The 20,980-nt window shown below is 31.3% G+C and overlaps 2 protein-coding genes across 2 annotated transcripts; one reads left to right on the top strand and one right to left on the bottom strand.

Moving 5' to 3' along the window:
* Nucleotides 1-5,053: 5,053 nt before the first annotated feature.
* LOC110626567 (polyubiquitin) lies at nucleotides 5,054-7,587 on the top strand. Its single transcript, XM_021772549.2, has 2 exons — nucleotides 5,054-5,201; nucleotides 5,991-7,587. The coding sequence occupies exon 2, from the start codon at nucleotides 5,991-5,993 to the stop codon at nucleotides 7,362-7,364; it is 1,374 nt and encodes a 457-aa protein (XP_021628241.2). The 5' UTR covers nucleotides 5,054-5,201; the 3' UTR covers nucleotides 7,365-7,587.
* A 2,208-nt stretch (nucleotides 7,588-9,795) lies between these two features.
* LOC110627208 (formamidopyrimidine-DNA glycosylase) lies at nucleotides 9,796-14,992 on the bottom strand. Its single transcript, XM_021773491.2, has 10 exons — nucleotides 14,676-14,992; nucleotides 14,228-14,279; nucleotides 13,402-13,459; nucleotides 12,969-13,037; nucleotides 12,740-12,865; nucleotides 12,192-12,242; nucleotides 11,459-11,536; nucleotides 10,955-11,057; nucleotides 10,708-10,742; nucleotides 9,796-10,558 (listed from the first exon to the last, which is right to left on the bottom strand). Exons 1-10 carry the CDS (start codon nucleotides 14,902-14,904, stop codon nucleotides 10,109-10,111), a joined length of 1,251 nt encoding a protein of 416 aa, XP_021629183.1. The 5' UTR covers nucleotides 14,905-14,992; the 3' UTR covers nucleotides 9,796-10,108.
* Nucleotides 14,993-20,980: the final 5,988 nt, after the last annotated feature.

Consider the following 20,980-nt stretch of genomic DNA (forward strand, 5'->3'; position numbering starts at 1 on the left):
TTTTGAAGTGGATTAACATGGAGGCTGTACAAGGATTTACTTTTGGAAGGCGTAGTGTTAGTGCATTTGTGAAATGTCCGTGAGATGCAAAAATGGTCGTTCCTTTTTAGTCAGAAGATTATATTCATTTCTTGAAAGAGCTAAAAGTCCATAATATACCAATTACAAGGTCCAAAACATCATTTAAACTGAAGAGGTCTAAGCCCAGAAAAAACCATACTTGGAAATTTTGGGTAAAGAAGTTGCTACATTAGAAGGAAATTTTGGAATAGATGGCTAGTCGTGGTCGCCGGAAAGATTATAGAAATACCTCGGAAGCACTGGAAAGCACGAGCTCTCTAATGACTCAAACATCTCTTGGACCTCATAGTGAGAAGCTCATAAACATTCTAAGTCAAAAATTTTGTCTAAGCAGAAAGATGAGATACTAAGAGAGCTTGCCAGCGAATTAAAGCATCTTGGTTCGATGTTCTCTACAAAGAAAAGTTTATTAGAGAACCATAAGAATCTTAGCATCATAAATAGATTGGTGAACCTCCAATAATCAAAGAAAGATCTTCAAGCACATATGAGGAAGATAGTGTTGAAAAGGAAGGCAAACATTCGAGACTGATGATGAACCACAACTTGCATGCAACTCACATAAACACCAAAACAAAAAGAAAAATATAGAAGAACCGCATATCTAACTATCTCTCACTCTCAAAAATGGGAGACGATGAGATGGAAGTTTTCTATGTTTGAATAGAGTAGAGGGGACCAATAAAACGGCAGATGAATAAGGAGACTGAGCTCTCAAAAACAAAAAGAAAATTTTGAGACAGAAGCTTTGCAAGACAATGGTCATTCAAGAGGGGCATTTACAATCAACCCATAATGTTTTTGGATAATTGGTAATGGGTGAAATTTGAACTTTATTTTTTGTGCTCATTAAAATGGTTTATATCTTGTTGACTTTTAATAAAAATTAAAAAAATGGAAAAATAAATTAAAAAAGAAAATAAAAATAGGAAATTACTCTTTCCTTTTATATATGAGGGGATTTAACGGCTTGTCGATGTATGATTTAGTAATCCCTCAAATAAATTGTCTTAAATTTTCTTCTAAATTACTTGGACGATGAGGTTTTTAAACCCTAAAAATTTACCAAATTCACTAATTAAAAATTCAGATATTATTTTTAAAAATGTTCTTCCAAACTTAGTATAAATCTGACTCCGACAAGCGGTAGGGTGAAAATTTTCAATCTCATATCATTAGAGAACAGATTTTTTTCTTTTATTAACATGATTATGATATGATATCAGCTAATTAAAGGCTAAAGTTCTGCAAGTGAAATATTAACTCAATACAACTGAGATGGAAACTAAGCATTCTCTATTCCTAAATATAGTATGTTCTTGAATCAAATTTCAAATATCCAATCTAATTAAACAATAATATCATGATTTAAGCAGCAGCATATAATTGGATTTTGAATAGATTAAAATTTTATAAATAATACATTTACAAAATAATTTATAACTAATTCAATCGATAATGCATTAATTAATCAATAACTAGTTTAAGAAGCATAAATTTGCAACATAAATTTTAAAAAATAACAAAATATTATAAGAAAAGTGATAGTGAAAATTTATCAAATGAAGAAATATTAAGAAGAAACCCTGCAGCAACAACCACAAATGAAGAAATACCACTGCCATCTACCCTTCTCTCAACACATCTACCTTTCTCAGCACTGCTCTTGTAAGTTTAAATAGGTTTGATCCATTAATTTCTAACCCATTGATTGAACCCACTTTGTTCCGACCCATCTCTAAAGAATCATCTTTAACCCTCAGTCGCGAAGACTTGTCTCCAAGTCTAGTCTATTGTTCTACCTCCATCTCACTTCTCTTTAAAATCTTTGCTGAGTTCACTACCTCCTACAAAAATGGCATGCAATACCAGCTCAAGCCCATTGTCGACGAGCTTGATGACTTAGAGAAGCAAGGACTATTCACACGTGACTTGATACCTGTGAAGCGAAAATCGCGGCATTTTCATAAGAAATACGTGAGAAATAAAAAAAATTAAAACATTGATTTCTAGATTTACTGGCTTTTCTAGAATCATCGATAATTATGGGCTAACTGTAATGAATGAGGATACAAGGGAGAGATTGAGCTGCGATTTCAATATTTAGGGTTTTATAGGGAGCAAATAAATGGCAGAATGAAAAAGGTCTTCCTCTGGCATAGTGAGAGCATAAGAGCAGGTGGGTGGGCAACCAGATGCTACCACCTTCTCCGCCTGGTTTGCTAAAGCAAGGAGCATGTTGTGGTAAAAGGGATCGGTATGAACATCGGAAGAGGAGGTTAGGAATTTCTCTGTTGATTTAAGAGAAAATGAATAGAAATTTGGAGATTTGAAAAGTATAAGGAATTTTTAATATTGGTAAGGTATTTTTAGAATAAAATTTTAATATTTTTCATTTAATTTATTTTAAATTATTGATTTAATAAAATTATTGGACGAAAAATAGAGATATATTTGTCAATTATACAATATAATATTATTTTTATTATGGACTTTTGAATTTTTTTAAAATATTGATATGATAAAATATTTATAATATAATTTTTGTATAGTACCTGCGACATGTTTAATGGTAAATACTTGAAATAAATTTTTATAGTTACTTTATATTTTTTAAATAATTATCTATATAATATAAATAAAATTTTATAAAAAATATAATAAATATTTACAATAAATTTATAATTGATATAATTTAATTATAATATTACTATATTAATATATTAAAAAGTAATAAAATATATTATAAAAAATAATTAAAAATATTTATTATTGGGTAGACCTATATGATATTATTAAATTATTTTTATAAAATATATTATTAGATCTTTATGATATTATTGGGGTGTTTATAATTCATAAAAAATAAATTAATTAACTAAATAATTAATATAAATATTTAAAGTTATAAAAATTTAATTTAATTTTTATTAGACTGTTATACACAACCATATATATTTAATGACAATGAAACCGCTCAATCCAAATTGATTTAAATAATTTTTGAATTCATTTTTCATTTAATCCAAAATGATTAATCCAAATTATTTAGTAGTTTCGTTATATAAAATTTAATTTTTTTTCAAATCTATCGATGTAGGACGGCGGAACAGCTGCCTGTCACAAGCAGATAGCTAACCTTACATTCGATCCCGTTAAATTTGTGACATCATTGTCGTAACTGAATCGATTATAATTGTTAACCAGGACCGAACTTTTGGACATTATAGTTTGCTAGCACTTCGAACGGTTTTATCTCGTTTTTCAAGGATAGCCCTTATTTCACAGACCCACTAATTATGTATAATTTATTTGAAACAGTCTAATCCAAATAATTTTTAAACTCAAATTAGTAATTTGGTACTAATTATTATATAGAATTTAATTTTTTTTCAAATTTATCGCCGTGGAACGGCGGAACAGCGGCTGTCCGGCACAGACAATATAATATTAATTAATATGATAATTATTTATGATATTATTTAAATTATTATTATATTAATATGTTAAAAAATAAAATATATTATGAAAAATAATTAAAAATATTATTATTATAAAATTAATATATATAAATATATTATTATAATATAATAATAATAATTAAAATAAAACAATTATTTAAAAAAAAATCTACAGTTTTACGATGTATTAAAATCAACAGGATGCATTGATTAAAAAAATGAAACAATACACCTGACGCCCGTGCACTATTTGTGGAATTTGATCACTACTTAAGCAATTAAATAAATAAATTTTAAAAAAATTTATAAAATTAATTTTTTTTAGCACTAAAACTTTAAAAAGCCTTAATTTATCTAATGTAGCCCTTGGCTATACTAATCCTAGGATTCAGTTAGAGCCTTTAAGCTCCTTATGTAATGTGCTTTAATGTTTTTTTAATTTTTTCATTTACTATTTTAAATTATACATTTTGATGTAAAGAGAAGAGATTGGAATAGTAGATATGTTAATTTTTTTTTTCTAAATATATTAGTAAAATAATTGTTTCATAAAAAACAAAAATAAAAACAAAACAAAACGGCAAGAAAGCATTGTTCAAAGAATTGAAATTCCTTAAATGATAAGTAAAAGTAAAACAAAACGGCAAGAAAGCATCCATGTTCAAAGAATTGGAATTCCTTAACCAATCAATTTGTACATGCTTGTGTGCTACAAAGCGGACCTCATTCAAAGATTCTTTAAATGCTTGCCAAGCAATCATGATCTTGTAATACCATTCCTTCCTCAACAGCTTGCATTGCTCGTTTATACAAATCATCAAATCACTCAAATCGGATTAGCAATATCCATATGGTTCGACGTTTTTATCTATAGTAGTCAATGAATCAAATACTCATTAAAAATATTTTTTAATTATTTTATTTATATATATATTTAAGTAGATATATATATTTATATTAATAAAAATATTATTATTTATAAAAAAAATAAAATATTAATGATCAGCAACATGTAATTAAATTATATTAGGAGTGAATATTCGATCGATTTAATTTAAAATTAAATCGAATAAATTAAAAATTAAAATTTTAGTATTTATAAAAATTAAATTAAATCGATTCAGTTCGATTCAATTAAATTTGATCGATTTTAATTTTTAATAAATTTTTTATATTTTATATTTTATTTTTAATATTTTAAAATTTAATTAAAATATTTTAATATTAATATAATTTAATTTTTCAATATTATTAAAAAATATATATTATTATCACTAATTAATTCGATTCAATTTTTTTAATTTTTATTTATATTAAAATAATTAAAATTTTTAAAATTAAAAATCAATTCAAATTAAAATAAATAAAAATATATAAACTAAAATTTTAAATTTTTTTTTGATGCGCTTAAATTATATTGGCACGCAAGCTAATCCTTATACTGGCTTGTGGGCCAGCTTAGTTGAGTTGGAGTCGCAGTCGGAGTCGGACTCGGACAACCTAATATTGGATAGTTTGGTCATTTGCATCGCCTAATAGCACTATAAGAAGAGGCCTCCCCCCCTCCTAAAATCATTACCCCCCTTAATTTTACAATCGGCTTTGATCTGAGTGTTGATTTGCTATTTTCTTTCGGCTCGTCCTCTTTTCATCGTTAGGGTATTGAATTTGATGATTATTGATTATGTTTTGGTTGTCTACTTGATCTGATTGATAACATCTTATCATCTGAGATTTTTATTTATTCTCCAGTTGTCTTGTTGTTTAATCTTGATTGATTATCATCGATCCTCTTTGTGATCATAGATCCTGTGCCATAACATCTATTTACGTATCTTGATTTATGTTTTTAAGATTTATTGATGATTGATTTTAGGGATTGATCTTTCTTTTGAATTGGCTTTGGCTTTTTTTCAAAAAAAAAGATCCTTCATCTTTTTCTTGGTATTTGTTTGATTTTTAGATTTAGATTTATTCTTGCTTTTTTTGATAAAGGAATAAGCATTGATTTCGGAGAGGGAATAATGATCTGATGAAGCAGATGCGCTGTTTTCTATGTTTCCTGTTTTATGTGAAGTTTTAAGACGATAAATTGTTCTAGGATGCTCAAAATTTAACTGTAGTTTGAATCTTGCTTCTGAAGAATTTCAGTGGCAGATTTTGTGACAGATCTGTTATGTATCTTTTGTGAAAGAACTAGCATAGACTGTACAATAAGCACAAGTTGAATTCTCCTTTTGAGATTGAAAGGGATCTTGGCCATAGCTAATATTATTATGGACTCTGCTTATTGGTTCACATATTATCGTTATTGCTATGTTCAATTTGTTTTAGAACTTCATATTGATCGCCCCAAACTTTATTAGAAATTGACTTTCCAAGTCCTTGAGCCTTTGTTATTAAGGCTTTAGGCTACTGCTGATATTCTGTTTTCTTTCTGCCTAACAGATGCAGATCTTTGTAAAAACTCTCACCGGCAAGACAATCACTTTGGAGGTGGAAAGTTCAGACACCATTGACAATGTAAAGGCTAAGATCCAGGACAAAGAAGGTATTCCACCAGACCAGCAGAGGCTGATCTTTGCTGGTAAGCAGCTAGAGGATGGCCGCACCCTTGCTGACTACAATATTCAAAAGGAGTCCACCCTTCATTTGGTGCTCCGCCTTCGTGGAGGCATGCAAATCTTTGTGAAAACCCTCACTGGCAAGACAATTACTTTGGAAGTGGAAAGCTCTGATACTATTGATAATGTCAAGGCCAAGATTCAGGATAAGGAGGGGATCCCACCAGACCAGCAGAGGTTGATCTTTGCCGGTAAGCAGCTGGAGGATGGCCGTACACTTGCAGACTACAATATCCAGAAGGAGTCCACCCTCCACCTGGTGCTTCGCCTGCGTGGTGGCATGCAAATCTTTGTGAAGACCCTCACTGGCAAGACAATCACATTGGAAGTGGAAAGCTCCGACACTATTGACAATGTCAAGGCCAAGATTCAGGACAAAGAGGGGATCCCACCAGACCAGCAGAGGTTGATCTTTGCCGGTAAGCAGCTGGAGGATGGCCGTACACTTGCAGACTACAATATCCAGAAGGAGTCCACCCTCCACCTGGTGCTTCGCCTGCGTGGTGGCATGCAAATCTTTGTGAAGACCCTCACTGGCAAGACAATCACATTGGAAGTGGAAAGCTCCGACACTATTGACAATGTCAAGGCCAAGATTCAGGACAAGGAGGGGATCCCACCAGACCAGCAGAGGTTGATCTTTGCTGGTAAGCAGCTGGAGGATGGCCGTACACTTGCAGACTACAACATTCAGAAGGAGTCCACCCTCCACTTGGTGCTTCGCCTTCGTGGTGGCATGCAGATATTTGTGAAGACCCTAACGGGTAAAACAATTACCCTGGAGGTTGAAAGTTCTGATACTATTGACAATGTCAAGGCAAAGATCCAAGACAAGGAGGGCATCCCACCTGACCAGCAGAGGTTGATCTTTGCTGGTAAGCAGCTGGAGGATGGCCGTACACTTGCAGACTACAACATTCAGAAGGAGTCCACCCTCCACTTGGTGCTTCGCCTTCGTGGAGGCATGCAGATCTTTGTGAAGACCCTTACCGGGAAGACCATTACCTTGGAGGTAGAGAGTTCAGATACTATTGACAATGTGAAGGCTAAAATCCAGGACAAGGAAGGCATCCCACCAGATCAGCAGAGATTGATATTTGCTGGAAAACAGCTCGAGGATGGGAGGACACTTGCTGATTACAATATCCAGAAGGAGTCTACCTTGCACCTTGTCCTTCGCCTTCGTGGTGGTATCTGAGTTGTGTGGTTGTGTCCTAGTTTGTTTTTACTAGCTACTGGTAATGCCTTAATGGCTTTTAAATAAGTAGTAAGTCCTAAATACTTGGTTATGTTGGAATGGTTATAAGTACTTGTCTAAAGCCTGTTAAAGATGGCCAGTATAAGGTCATTAGTACTCTTTTTCCTTTAATGGCAATAAAGTTGGCTTAGTTTGCCTAAATAACATCCTGTTTCTTGTTTCATGTTTTCTGGGATGTATCTGACTTCTGTTTCTTTCTTGCTGTTATGGAATTACAATGATTGTCTGATGAATTGCATAAACTTGTTAGCGTGGTAAGATTCGTGAATTTTACCACACACTCCAGAATGGTAAGGAAGCAATATACCAGGTGTGAGCAAGAATTGGAAGAGGCCTTAGAAGACTCGTCCCTCAAATTTTCGAAAGTTCCTTTGAAGTTTCCTTCAAATTTCCAACGTGGAACTATCCCATCAGACCCGACGTAGAATCAGAAGGAGCGAGCAATACGAAACGGGGAGAAAGTGAACCCAACCAAACAATAAATGATTTCTGCAAAAATTTACATTCGCAAAATGAATACTGAAGTTGTATACATTGTCCTGTGAAAATCTAAAACTCTCTTGGCAGGAACACACAAGCAAGGACCTAATGGCCTGGGATAACAGAAGCCACACGAGAAATTTAGCAGATGCCGCAAAGAGCGTAGGCAGCAAAAACAAAGACAAGATCCTTCTGGTTGTCATAGATAATCCTTCCAGCTGTAGTGCCATCCACCTCCATGAGAGGACTGATGAGGATGGCCAGATGCTCTATGTAAAGCTTTTTCCTATACCCCCTTGCAAACAGAAAATTTTGATGTGGTTCTGTTGCAGTATATAAAAGATTCTTTTGGTTCTAGAAGATCCTAGCTAAGGGAAAGGAACATGGTTCATACGCAAAAACATGAGAAATTTTCAAAGAAGCTGGTGAAACTAATCTCTGGCAACATAATTTTATTCTTCTTCCCTTACAATTTTTCTTTTTCTTGGGGATTCAGGATCGCCTGAGAGCGATGGGGAACCGTTGCTTTCCTGCACGGGGCTCCTACTCGATCTTATAGCTACCCAGTTTTGATGTCTAAGGTTGTTTCACCTGGTTTTTTATTTGCTTAATATTTCTTTTTTGTTTAATTTTGAATTTTATGGACTAAAGTTTGACATTTCCTATGCAAATCAAGTTTTGAACTGCTACGCTTAAACAACTTGTTACCTTAATGGTAATCATCAACTACGAATGAACTTTAAGAATTTGATCGTCCTGTGGCATGGAAAGGGTTTATTAGCTCGAAAGAATTTTTCATTCTTTAGGCTAAATAGACATTTACTTTCTTTGTACATCCGTTCTTTGAAGAAATTGATTTTGGAGATCAGGCCTTGGTTATTTAGGCATTCTGAGAATAATTCCATAAGACTGTCCAGTTTCTGAAATACATGAGGCTTCTTCTCTGATGCCTTGATGACCTTGATAGTTGCATCTCCAGTTCCAGGACTATTTCTCAAAAGCTAATGTTTTGTAGAGCCATATGTTCCCATCATAAATTAGTTCAATGGAGTTTTACATTATGACGATTTCTATCAAATTCTGTCATTTTCTTCTTTGAATCTCAATCACTACAACAGCTCTGCATTTGTGATTGTTCCTCATGGTGTTTTTATATGCTGTTGTAATAACTCTTTGCTTGTAATGTTCTCTTGCAAAATAGGAATCACTTCTGCAGCTATGTCCTCAAGCTAGAAAAGTTTATCATATTTGTCAAGTAGTGGCCTAGGATTTGGTCTGTGTTTCTTCTTTTCATTTACGAAGAACTTAATATCTTTTCATTGAGTTGACAATGGACATGCATTCGAGTGTGTGCCTGCTCGCCTGCAATATGGCTCAAGTTGCTATATGCATTTATCACTTAGTTATTATTATGACTACTATTATTATTTGAGGAAAACATGATTATTATTAAAATTTCAGGGGATAGTTTCAAGTCCGTCATTGTCGCTATCAAGGATGAGGAAAGCTAGTTTCAGAATGGGATTGAGGTAGTTGGCATGAACTTATCATTGGTTTCCATGTGTTCTCCATCTAGTAAAGAGTCTGATGCAAATTCTGGAGCGTAGGTGGTGACATATCCCAAGTTTTGGAGACTCATTGCTAGGATCCATAAACAGAGTCCAGAGGTAACAAATACACTTTGCTTCTCAAAAATCAATACTCAAACAAAATTCCAACAGCTGAGAGGCAAAAATAAAAGCCCTTGCTACGCATGCATCATACGGGTACTCTGATAACTAACCAATTACCTGTTTTTGGAGCTGGCATGAACTACATGAAGGATAATTTATGAACCATTCACCAGTCTTGTTTTAAGATTCAATTTTTCAACCATGAACCCAGCAGAAAATAAATTTAAAAACACTGGGATGCTTGTTGCTTCAACATCAGTATTTAGATCGAATCTACGAATTTACATCACCTGAAGGCTCTTTCAGGATAATACTAGTCCAACTATCAAACCACTAGACTATAACATTTGCAGAAGCCATTGGCATGGGCAGAAAATGGTATCTTGAACATAACTGATCCAAAGTAGTGACCCAAAAACTGGCAATAGACTAATAATTACAAAAATTTGGATACACCCACCTCTCTATGCTTTCCAAAACGTGGGCTGTGTTTTGCAGCTGGCACAGCTACAGCTGACATTCAAAAACAATCTACTTCATTTTCTTCTTAGGCTTTCTAGTATTTTGATTGGTAACCTTCTTACTGGATTCTGTTTTTGCCTTAGCTTGTTTATCATTGGTCACTCTGCGTGGTTTCTTCTTTTGATCCTTGTCATTTTCATCATCGTAGTCATCATGATCATGATCGTCATCTGCAGCAGCACAATTGTCATTTTCTTCATCATCAACGTCATCTGTTGCCTCGGATTTTTGTTTTGCTGGAGGCTTCTTGACATGACCTCTAGGCTTCAACTCCCTCCTTGATTTAGCTTTTCTAGCAGCTTCCTCTTTGTCACTTCCTGGTTCACTGGCATCATCTTCACCTTCATCATTATCATCCTCACCTTTTTTTCTCTTTGGAGTCTGCCTTTTTGATTTTGCTGCTACTTTCACAGCTTGCCCTCCACTCAGCTTTTGCAACTCCGGTACATAGGCCGTTGTCTACGACCAAAAATAAGAGAGCCCACAAATAGAGAACAAATTCTTTTTCAATTGTTATTACCACTCGTCCTCTAAGTGCTATCATAAAATGGGATATGATAAGGTAAATAAACCAAATAAAACAACATTCAAGAAAGCAACAGACATACCCTACCACCAGCATTGATGAAATCAATTTTCTTCCCTGCATAACAGAAGAACTCATCAATGTTTGTACACAATCCAATAAATATAAGACAGTGTTTAAGAAATAAAAAGAAAGAGTAACAAGTTAACATAGAAAGTAAAATCTAACAATCATGTCCCCAGCACACTCTTAAAACAGAATGTAATATGAATATACGGAGAAAGGAAGATATAGGAAATGTGAGATATCATGTAGGTCAGGAGCCAAACCATCAACAAAAGCCTTCCCAGGCTTCTTTTCTCTGGAATGAAAAATCCAATTATTGGGGAACTGACTACTATCTGCCCCTACTTCTAATGCTTTTTCAATGACCTGTCAAAACAGTTATCAAGTTAAAACAATGTCCTATATCAAAAGTTTGTTCCCAACAAGCTGTTTGCCCCATCTAAAATAAGACAACCATTCAAGAAGAAAGCGGCTGTGTTCAGCATCTAGTCGAAGAGCAGATTGAATAACTGACAGATATTTTTCTTCTATTTCTCCATGGAAATTGCATATCCACAAATATACAAATTTGGGTCAGACTTAAGGGGCACATTACCCCTATCCCAAACCAATATGTGATTCAACACATACATGTATACAGCATATAGAATAAATGGCAGATACTTTTCTTCTATTTCTCCATGAAACTTGCACGTTCCACACACACACACACACAAAAAAAAACTACCAATAAGACACTAGATAGGCAGCAGAACACTTTTTCCTACCTCCTTGATGCACTTAAGTAATGTTGCACAACTTTCTTTGGACAAACTGGAAGCAGTTTGTAGTGGATGAATTCTGGCCTGCAACAATGCAAATGTAAATTATCATCAGACTTCACTAAACTTGGCCAACAACAATGATGTGAAAAGAGCATAAATAAAATGAAGATATTGTTATGTAGAAAATACCATGTTTCAATAAACACATAGGGGTGCAATTTTGAACCTTATTAACTTGTGGTCTTAGCAGCCACATTATCTATTATGTTATAGGCAATGTTGTAATGAATTTCCTTATCTAAACATCTGGTCATCTTTCTTAACCATGAGCAAGCCACCTTATTTACTTTTCATTCATTCATTCCTATATTACCAGTATCGCTTCCTTCTACAATTGCATTAATTATTATTTACATTTTGGTATATAGACATTCATCTGTTTCACATAACTCATTATTTGCACACACTTTACTAACACATTATCCCTTCAAAGTCCTGCAATTACTGGGTAACCTATGCCTTAAAAACACTTAAAGTTGAATCCACTAAGAAGAAATCCTTCCACCATGATCCAATATCCAGAATTGACTGTTAAAGCACAATAAGGAGTTGTGTGAGTCTAGGGTTTTATTGAACGAAGTCAAATAAGATACGTCTAAATGTATCTAAATCCAAAGAATTGAAGTTGACAGCAACATTGAATGATGAAATCTAGTAGCATATAGAAGTCACTGACTTGGTATAGCACTTCATCTGCAATCCAGTTGCCAATACCTGAAATAAAACCCTGCAAAGATAAGTACAGTTTAGTGTCAGTGCTCGACATTGTAATTAATACATTTGAAACAATGGGCAAGCTGATCTCAATGGTTTTCAAGTGCACTATAAAGACAACAAAAAGCTATACGTAGTTCTTTAAGTAAAAATTTTGCAACCCTTTCTGATGTCTAGCCACACAAATCTTATTATGGCAAACTTCTTGCTATACAAATGTGGTTATATCTTCTTTACCTAGATTATTATTATTATTGGTGCTGCTCATCCATAGACATTACCCTTCCATGCACATAATGAAATCTAAAGCTTTAAATGCCATAATACCTCCTATACCTCAATTCTTCTCTGTAACTGGTCAAAATATTTTCAAAATGATTGTTCCAACATATGAACTTCAAAAATTTTGCCCTATGGTGACCTGTTTCTTTACCAAAGCCATCCCATTCACTTGTACCTTGAGGTTGTATTATCTTGAAAATGGTAAAGAAAATAAGCTTTGTTTTTAACCTGATCAAGTAACAGAGCCTTGATAGCAATTTTCTTCTTGCGCAAGGATTCATAAATTTCATCGACTTCCATTGGCTCCAATAAGGCATCAGGGCCAAGCTCAGAAATTGGAGGCACAGAAGCTGGCTGCACCCAGAAAACAAAACAAATAAAAGTGCTGAAAAATCAACAAGATGCCCTCAAGTTAGTAATCATGGAAACTTTATGCAGACTAGCAAATGGTAAATACATCATTCAGCAGGCGGACTTTAGCAAATCGCCTCTTATCTGTAAAAGAGAGCTCCAGACCATCATCTAGCTGCAAGCGTACTCCACATTGATTAGATGGCAGAACACAAATTAAACAATTTGAAGTAATACATGCATGCTTCCTCACCACTCAAGATTTATGGTCCCATAGACATGTTAACTATTATTATAACTTGTAATTTAATCAGTTTTAAGCATTTAACCAAAATATACACCCTTAATGCCCTTGAAAACCATACTTAAGAAGCTCACAGGAATAACCAGTGTACTTTAATTGGACAATTAATAAATTAATTTTGCTACAAATACAATTGAAAAAAGTACTACTCGCTTGAACCATAGGCTACTCATCAAATAAAAGCATGGATAAAACACAAAATATTTCACTTCATTAAAAATGTGCCAATTCTTACTTCAATAAATAGCTTTGAATATTTGGATGGCCATTCATCAGTGTCATTCACAGCAGACCTGTCACCAATACTCAATGACCATTAACAATTGAAGATCATTCTGCAAGTGGAAATCATTATAATAAAACAGCGCTATCTCATTTGAAATAAGATGCATCATGTTGCTACAAGTGCAACAACCCTCGAATACCACATCAGGGATAACCTGATTGAAAGTTGACCAAAAAATATCTTATGAACACTCAGATTAGTTCATCAAATTAAAACAAAAAATAATATGTTATTAATGACCTATGGCATTTTGATGTCATAAAGTACTTGTGTTTTTAATATCTTAGGAATGGTGAAAATAAAAAAGGAAAGCAAACCCAATCATAGTCCTTTTCTTTTGGCAAGTTAACGGAAGTAGTGTGCTTTCTCATAGTATAGTGCTATAGACTCCATGTTCAGTTTTCCTTCATGGAAGATCACCAAATAATAAATGAAAACCTGGCTGATATCATTTTCTTTTAAGAATTGTTTATGATTCCTCAAACAATTAAAACCTTTTCTTTTTTCACTACGGTTTCCTATATTTAGAAGCAACTTAAACATGCAGTACAATGGAAAATTAATACCAAAAAACAGAGAGAGACAGAGAGAGGGTGCATTCACTAGTACGCCATTCAAATATAAATTGTTCAAATCCTTGCATAAACTCATCAGGATTGAAAAGAATAGTCATTTTAAGTATATCAATTGGTTTTCTATATTATTTCTTCAGCACAAAAGGAAAAAATCATTTTGCATGCAACTGCTTGGACCTGCATTGCAGAAAATGACTCACCTTTTATATTTGGTAACAGCAACTCCCTTAATATATATAGCACCAGCCATCCCTGAAAAAGTAAAATTTAATCTATACGCAATAGGGCTACCAAAATGCTATCGTATATATAAAAAGTTTTTATTTTTTTAATAAATTATAGTTACAAATAGTTTTGGAAGAATGATAATACAAGCAAAGATAGAATCGTCTACAAATTCCTTACACAGTTTAGTTCCATTCATTCACAATCGTTTAACAAACAAACACGGCATTAGTAACCTATCACCTCTTTCCTCTGCCCTTTGCATGTGGCAAAAAGTAAAGGCTTTAATTGAAAAAACCAAAAACTTAGCACCGAAAGTACTAATCCCTACAGTCCTCATCTCTTTTTAACTTAAAAACACACACTCACGCACACATAATTCAGTAATGATACACTCAATTTTCTAGGGATTTGACAACGTACCGAACTGAAAGGAAGGAAAGGGAGGGGAATCGAGCTGGAACCAAAGGTTCTTGCCCTTGCGAAGAGCAGAAATTAGAGTTTTTCCCACAAGAGCAGCCTCGAAATCCGCGGAAGAGACTCCATCAATGACTTTAGGATCATTGGCTATTATAGCTCTCTTGATCCTCTTGCTTAAGCAGTGCTCTTCTATGGCCCTTCTGGCGGCCTCCACTTCCGGTAGCTCCGGCATTGTCCGTAGAGTGTCGGGTCTGTGTCTGCTGCCGTTTCTGTAAGCGGAAGACTGAAGCGCATGTAGAGTCGCGGTGAGAATTAATTTGAAGACGGTTGGTGACTGGGCATTGTAGTCGCAGCCGAAGGGCCGAACTTTTCGATTCCGGCCCATTTTTTAACCCATGAAGGAATTTGCAGTAGATTCGAAAACTATATTTTCAGGAACTTTATTTAATTTTTTTTAATTGTTATATTTAAAATTTTACATATTGAAAATCATTTAATTTTTAACTGACAATTAATTTTCAAATAAAAATAATTGATAACATATTTTTATCTCTTATAACTCTAAATTATAGGAATTATATATAATTAATAAATTTTAATTTATCATAAACATTAAACACATTAACGCTTTATTATATAAAAAATTTAATTAATTAATATTATAAAAAAAAACAAAGGTTTTGAACTTTTATAATTAATAAAATAAAGATTTGTTAATATATGGTAAATAATTATTTAATAAAATAAAGATTCACAAACAAACCCTATGAATATTACTACTAATTATAAATCAAAGAAGCGCACTCAAGGATGCAAGAAAAGAAGGCGTTCGTTCTCTTCCACCATCCTTTGTTGAGATCCCTCCATCATCCTCCAATTTCATTGTTTGTTGAGATCCCTCCATCATCCTCCAATTTCATTGTTTCTCTTCGTCATTTCTCTAAAACAAATTACAGTGAGCGATTCCAGCTAAGATCCTTTCGACGTCATATTTCCAGCCGTACGTGATGCCTACTGTCATCTCCTCATCATTGATTTTCGTCTTTTCTCCAACCATTCTTTATTCCGCTGATATCGCCCTTCGTCGTGTCGTGTATTATTCAATCTAAGTATTTCTATTGTGGATTAGTATTCTATTATGGATTAATATTTTTTATTTTTCAATCTATTATCATTATTTTTTTCATGATCTGTTAATACCTCTTTATATCAATCTCTCACCTGGGAGAGAGGAGACATAAAGTTTTAAAAGTGAAGGATGAAATTATAATTAATTATTAAATTTAAAAATAATTAAAAATAATTATAATATTTATAAACTAAATATTAACTTATCTTAAAATACTAACGGTAAAATATGAAATAACATAAATATATGATGGAAGTAAAATTAAAGAGTTAAATAATTTAATTTTCAAGATAATGATTATTAGTGATAAAATTTTAATAAACTATTTTAACTAAATCCAATAATATAATGCATGCCTTGCACTAAATTTGGATTGAGAGAAAATAAGAGGAAAAAAAACAAAGAGAAAAATAATTTTATTTTATTTTTTAAGGGAAATTTAGAAAATAAAATTTTAGGAGAAAATTAAACTTTATATTTCATCCACTATTTTTTCTCCAAATTAAAGAGAAAGAGAGAAAATTTTTTAAAATGAATAAAATATTCATGTGTTCCATAGATTATTTTCTATATTTTTCTTCTTCTATTTTAACACAACTATAAAAAATATATATTTTTTCCTTTCTGATTATTATTTTTTTTAAAAAAATTCTGCCATTATTTTTATTTCTTTATCCAAACACAATGCAGAGGTGAAAATTTGACTGCTTTGCTCTCTTGCTCGTGGAGATGCTATTTTGTTAGTTCAGAAAAAACTTTGGAAAAAATATAAAAATATATTATATAACTTTATTAATTTTTTAAAAAGAGTATAATTTAATTTGTGTTAAAATGGTATATGTGATATTATCAATTTTAGACGCGGTAAAAAATATTAATATAAAAATTATATTATGAGATATTAATTTAATATAAATAAAATTATAAAATAAAAATAAATAAAATTACAATATATTTTTTTATATTTTTTTAATTAATAATTATATTTTAATTGTTATATCAATATTTATTAATCGCATTGCAAAATTATTATTATTTTATAGATACTATTTTGATTTAAATTAAATTATATATTTTAAAATAAAAATTAGTAAAATTAATGGTACTTTTTGTATATTTTTTAAAAAAAATTTTCTAATCGAGTTTATATGTATTAAGTGTAAAAACATTAAATTTTATATAGATTATATTAGGATAACATTTGATTGATTCAGTTTTGAATTGAACTAAATAAATTAAAAATTAAAATTTTAATATTTATAAAAATCAAATCAAATTAGTTTTGAATAAAAGTGGATTTGAATTAAATTGATTTGATTTAATTCAATTCGTTTTAATCGATTGAAATTTTTAATACATTTTTTAATTTTTACATCCTATTTTTAATATTTTAAAATTTAATTAAAATATTTTTAATTTAATCTCTTTATATTATAAAAAATAATATACTATTATCAATAATCAATTTAATTTTTTTAATTTTTCATTAAAATCAATAATCAAAATTTTTAAATTTAAAAATTAATTAATTAAAATAAATTTTAAATTAATTTAATTTAATCCATTTTCTCAATTTAAATTATACTTATGCTATGAATGCCCATCCATTAAATTTGGGCAAAATTTTGTTTTTAGGTTAACAAGAGGCTCCCACGGTATCGTAGTTGACGAGGGACCCGCAGTAGATTATTCTTTGAATTAAAAAGTCCCACTCCCTTTACTTCCATTTTTGGAATAATTCAAGGTATCTTGTACTTATCAAATTCTTTAGATTCCCGAGTTGTAATGATATTGATGCAACGAGAAACATGTTAACTCAGTCTTTTGTTAAAAGTGCCTGTTAAATAATTTCTTTCTCTAAAAATCTTCCACGCAACTTATCAATTGTATTAATTTCTTCTTTGCGAATTTGATGGTAGGTGCAATAAAAGTTTATCTACCGTTAAAAAATCACCACATGGCACATGGAAATTGTGGTTCACGTTTTCTTCACAAAACTACAGTACAACCCACCTCACTCAATTATTGTCTCTGATTTCCTCATTAATGAAAATCATGAGTAACACATTTACATCCTTTAAAAAAAAAACTGATATGACTTATTTAATTATTATTTTGATGAAGCTTTAATCTGCTAATTCACATGTCGGGTCCACTCTGGTCTTAGCTTTTTTTTTTTTTTTCACAAGGCCTTAGCATTTAAGACATGCAAGTAGCATATTATGTAAGAGGTTTATAGAAGATGTCTTTGATGAGGATTTTCTGACACTCAAATTAAAGAACTACTAATATTTTGAGTAACAGAAAATATAGAAATAAAAGAAAAAGAGAGATGGGAAATCTTATTTATTACTCAGGATCTGTTGGAACAATCACTTGATTTAGGGGTAAAATAGTCAATTTACTTACAAATGAAGAAGTAAGTATTCAACCATGGTGATTTTTCAAAGATGACATGCAAAGCACAATTTTGATAAATTTTTTCCTAAAATTTAACCATAAAATTAGAAAGTTATTTATCTTGTAAGTCATTTTGAAAAAAAGCTCATCCCACTAAAAAGACACATCAAAAAACTTAGTAATGTGTTCCACATATTGCAAACTTGCTCACATTCTATTAAATTAAGGGATCAATGCAAATATTTTTTTATTATAAATTTATTAGTTTTAAACAGTAGCCGAAAAATTTACTTAAGTGAGTTTTTTTTTTTTCTGAAGATTGAAGGTGGATTTCATTGATAACATAAATATTACAAACCTAAATAATAAATAAGAGATACGGTTCAAGCCAACTAATAGTAAATACAAGTCTAAAAAGCTACTAAATTTGGATAAATAACCTTATATAGCATAAAATTTAGAGATCTAAAAGAGTTTCTCTAATTCAGACTAGAATTAATTGTAGAATAAATTAATCACATAATGCGGTTATTGAACGATTCGATTCCACTACTAGTAGCAATTATATCAGTGGATATATTCTTCCATTATATATAGCCAAAAGCCAGCCTTGAAATATACATTGAGGATTAGGGAGAAAAATAATAACCCAAGGAATTAGAGCTTCTAGATCAAAGGAGATAGGGCAAGCGCAGAATTGGATTGATCCAAAATAGAGAAAAACCTTGGACTAAATACTACAGGAGTATATGTAAATAGCAGTAGAAAAGATGGAGGCAGTTCGACTCTTCGACAGCTCTTTTGTGTCTTTTGAGCCTCAATAAAGCTTATGAGTCATTACTGATAATCTCAACACTCTTCTTCACCATTGGATGAAATCTAAGGGAGGAGCTATATTTGAAACTTTGAGGAATCTGTACAAAAATCAACAACAACCACACAATATCGAAAAACACAAAGATAAAAAGGAGAAGATAAAACCACAACTATAGATTTCTTTAAAAATTTAGTTTTGTAACAAATCAGTTTTTATATTTTGAGATATTTATTGAAATATTTTCGAGATGTACTACCTTTAACTATAATATTCTTCCATCTAACTTGTAATAGATCATTTGATATTAAGTAATTGAAAAATACTGGATTGCCCTTACAAATCATCTTCTTTTTTCAAGTCCTTATAAGATCCTGTAATTTATTCATCACATTTATGTTCTTCTTTGCCTTCCTCTTATCCATGTATAATATCACCTGCTGCAAAGTTGCCTATTGGTATATTCAAAGACGACAACTTGAGAGAGAATATAGAACATGTAAACTATTCCCATTACTCTCATCGAAAATGGGAAAGAAAGTGGAGCATATCCATTTAGGCATAACAACAAGCACCTGAATTGCACATTTTTTCTTTTCTTGCTTAAAAGCACAACAAAAATTCCTTCAGCTTATTAGTTATTGATTTACCAATTGATTACGACGCATAAAACCAAATTTAAAAGCTACTGTTCTTGAAAATGCAATTGCTTCGCGTAACACTCTTGAGCTTACATGATCTAATTAATACTCTTTAATTCAACTCAATTAATAGAGTTAGAAAAGACTGGATTTTTGATTCGTGAATTATTAGAGTTGAACTCACTAAAAGTCCTCACTTTTATACTGGCCATGAGCGAGAAAGTTATTCCTTATTACTCTTCTCATCTCAAATCCACTTTATCAGGAAACCTCAATTTCATAATAAATTTCGCCTCCACCTTTGACTTACAATATGAGTTGCTTCACTATGATTTATAATGTCTCTTTTTCAAAACTTCCTGCTACTTCCTACTCAAACAATGTTCAAATTCTCCAAAACCCAGTAATTTAAGAGTTTTTTTTTTCTTTTATCTTTCATCCTTTTTAGATGAAAAATGCACCATTAATTTTTATAGATTTTGATTGATTTTAGTCTAGAATCATGGGGAAATGCTAGCTTAAAGTTTCGTATATGGTGGAGAAAGAGGAAGAATAAAAATGTAAAAATCTTATTGTATGGCTTTAAGAGTGGTAATTTTGGATTTTAGAAAGCTTATCTTTCTTATGATCTAACACAAATTGAAGGATGGAATGACTTTATGGTTAATGGAGGGAAAAGTTAGGGATTTGTTAATGAGATTTTTAAAATATAAAAAAACTTATAAATAATGTGATTATTTAAATATGAAATCATATATTTTTTTTATATTTAACTTTTTTTTTTAAGATTTTAAAATAGATTTTATTGTGCTCACAAGATTAATCCGATGATAAGTGTCTAAATCTGAGAGATCTCAAATTCTATTTTCCATTTTCTATTTCAAAAAAAAAATTCATTAAAAAGACGAGAATACAATAACAAGTATAAGCCTAAACAATTCATAATATTTAAAAAAAAAAAAAAAAACACCTTCTCAAGATAAGAAAAAGTAAAAGTTAGAATTATAATTTAACCTAAAAAGCTCGAATGCTTAACACGAGAGATACTCTATAGAAGGAAATTTAAAAACTTAGAGTTAGCAGTATTTATTTTAATTAAAAAAATCGATCGAATTGAATTAATTCAAAATTTTAATTTAATTTTTATTCATTTTGATTCGGTTTAGTTTTTAATTTCAAAATTTTCGATTATTTTAACTCGATTCAATTTTAATTAGAAAAAAAATTAGAAAAACCAAACTAAACTGATTAATAATAATAGTATATTATTTTTAATAATATAAAGTGATTATAAAATAATGAATATTAAAATATTTTAATTAAA

Source organism: Manihot esculenta, chromosome 11 (genome assembly GCF_001659605.2).
Source record: "Manihot esculenta cultivar AM560-2 chromosome 11, M.esculenta_v8, whole genome shotgun sequence".
NCBI classification, from domain to species: Eukaryota; Viridiplantae; Streptophyta; class Magnoliopsida; order Malpighiales; family Euphorbiaceae; genus Manihot; species Manihot esculenta.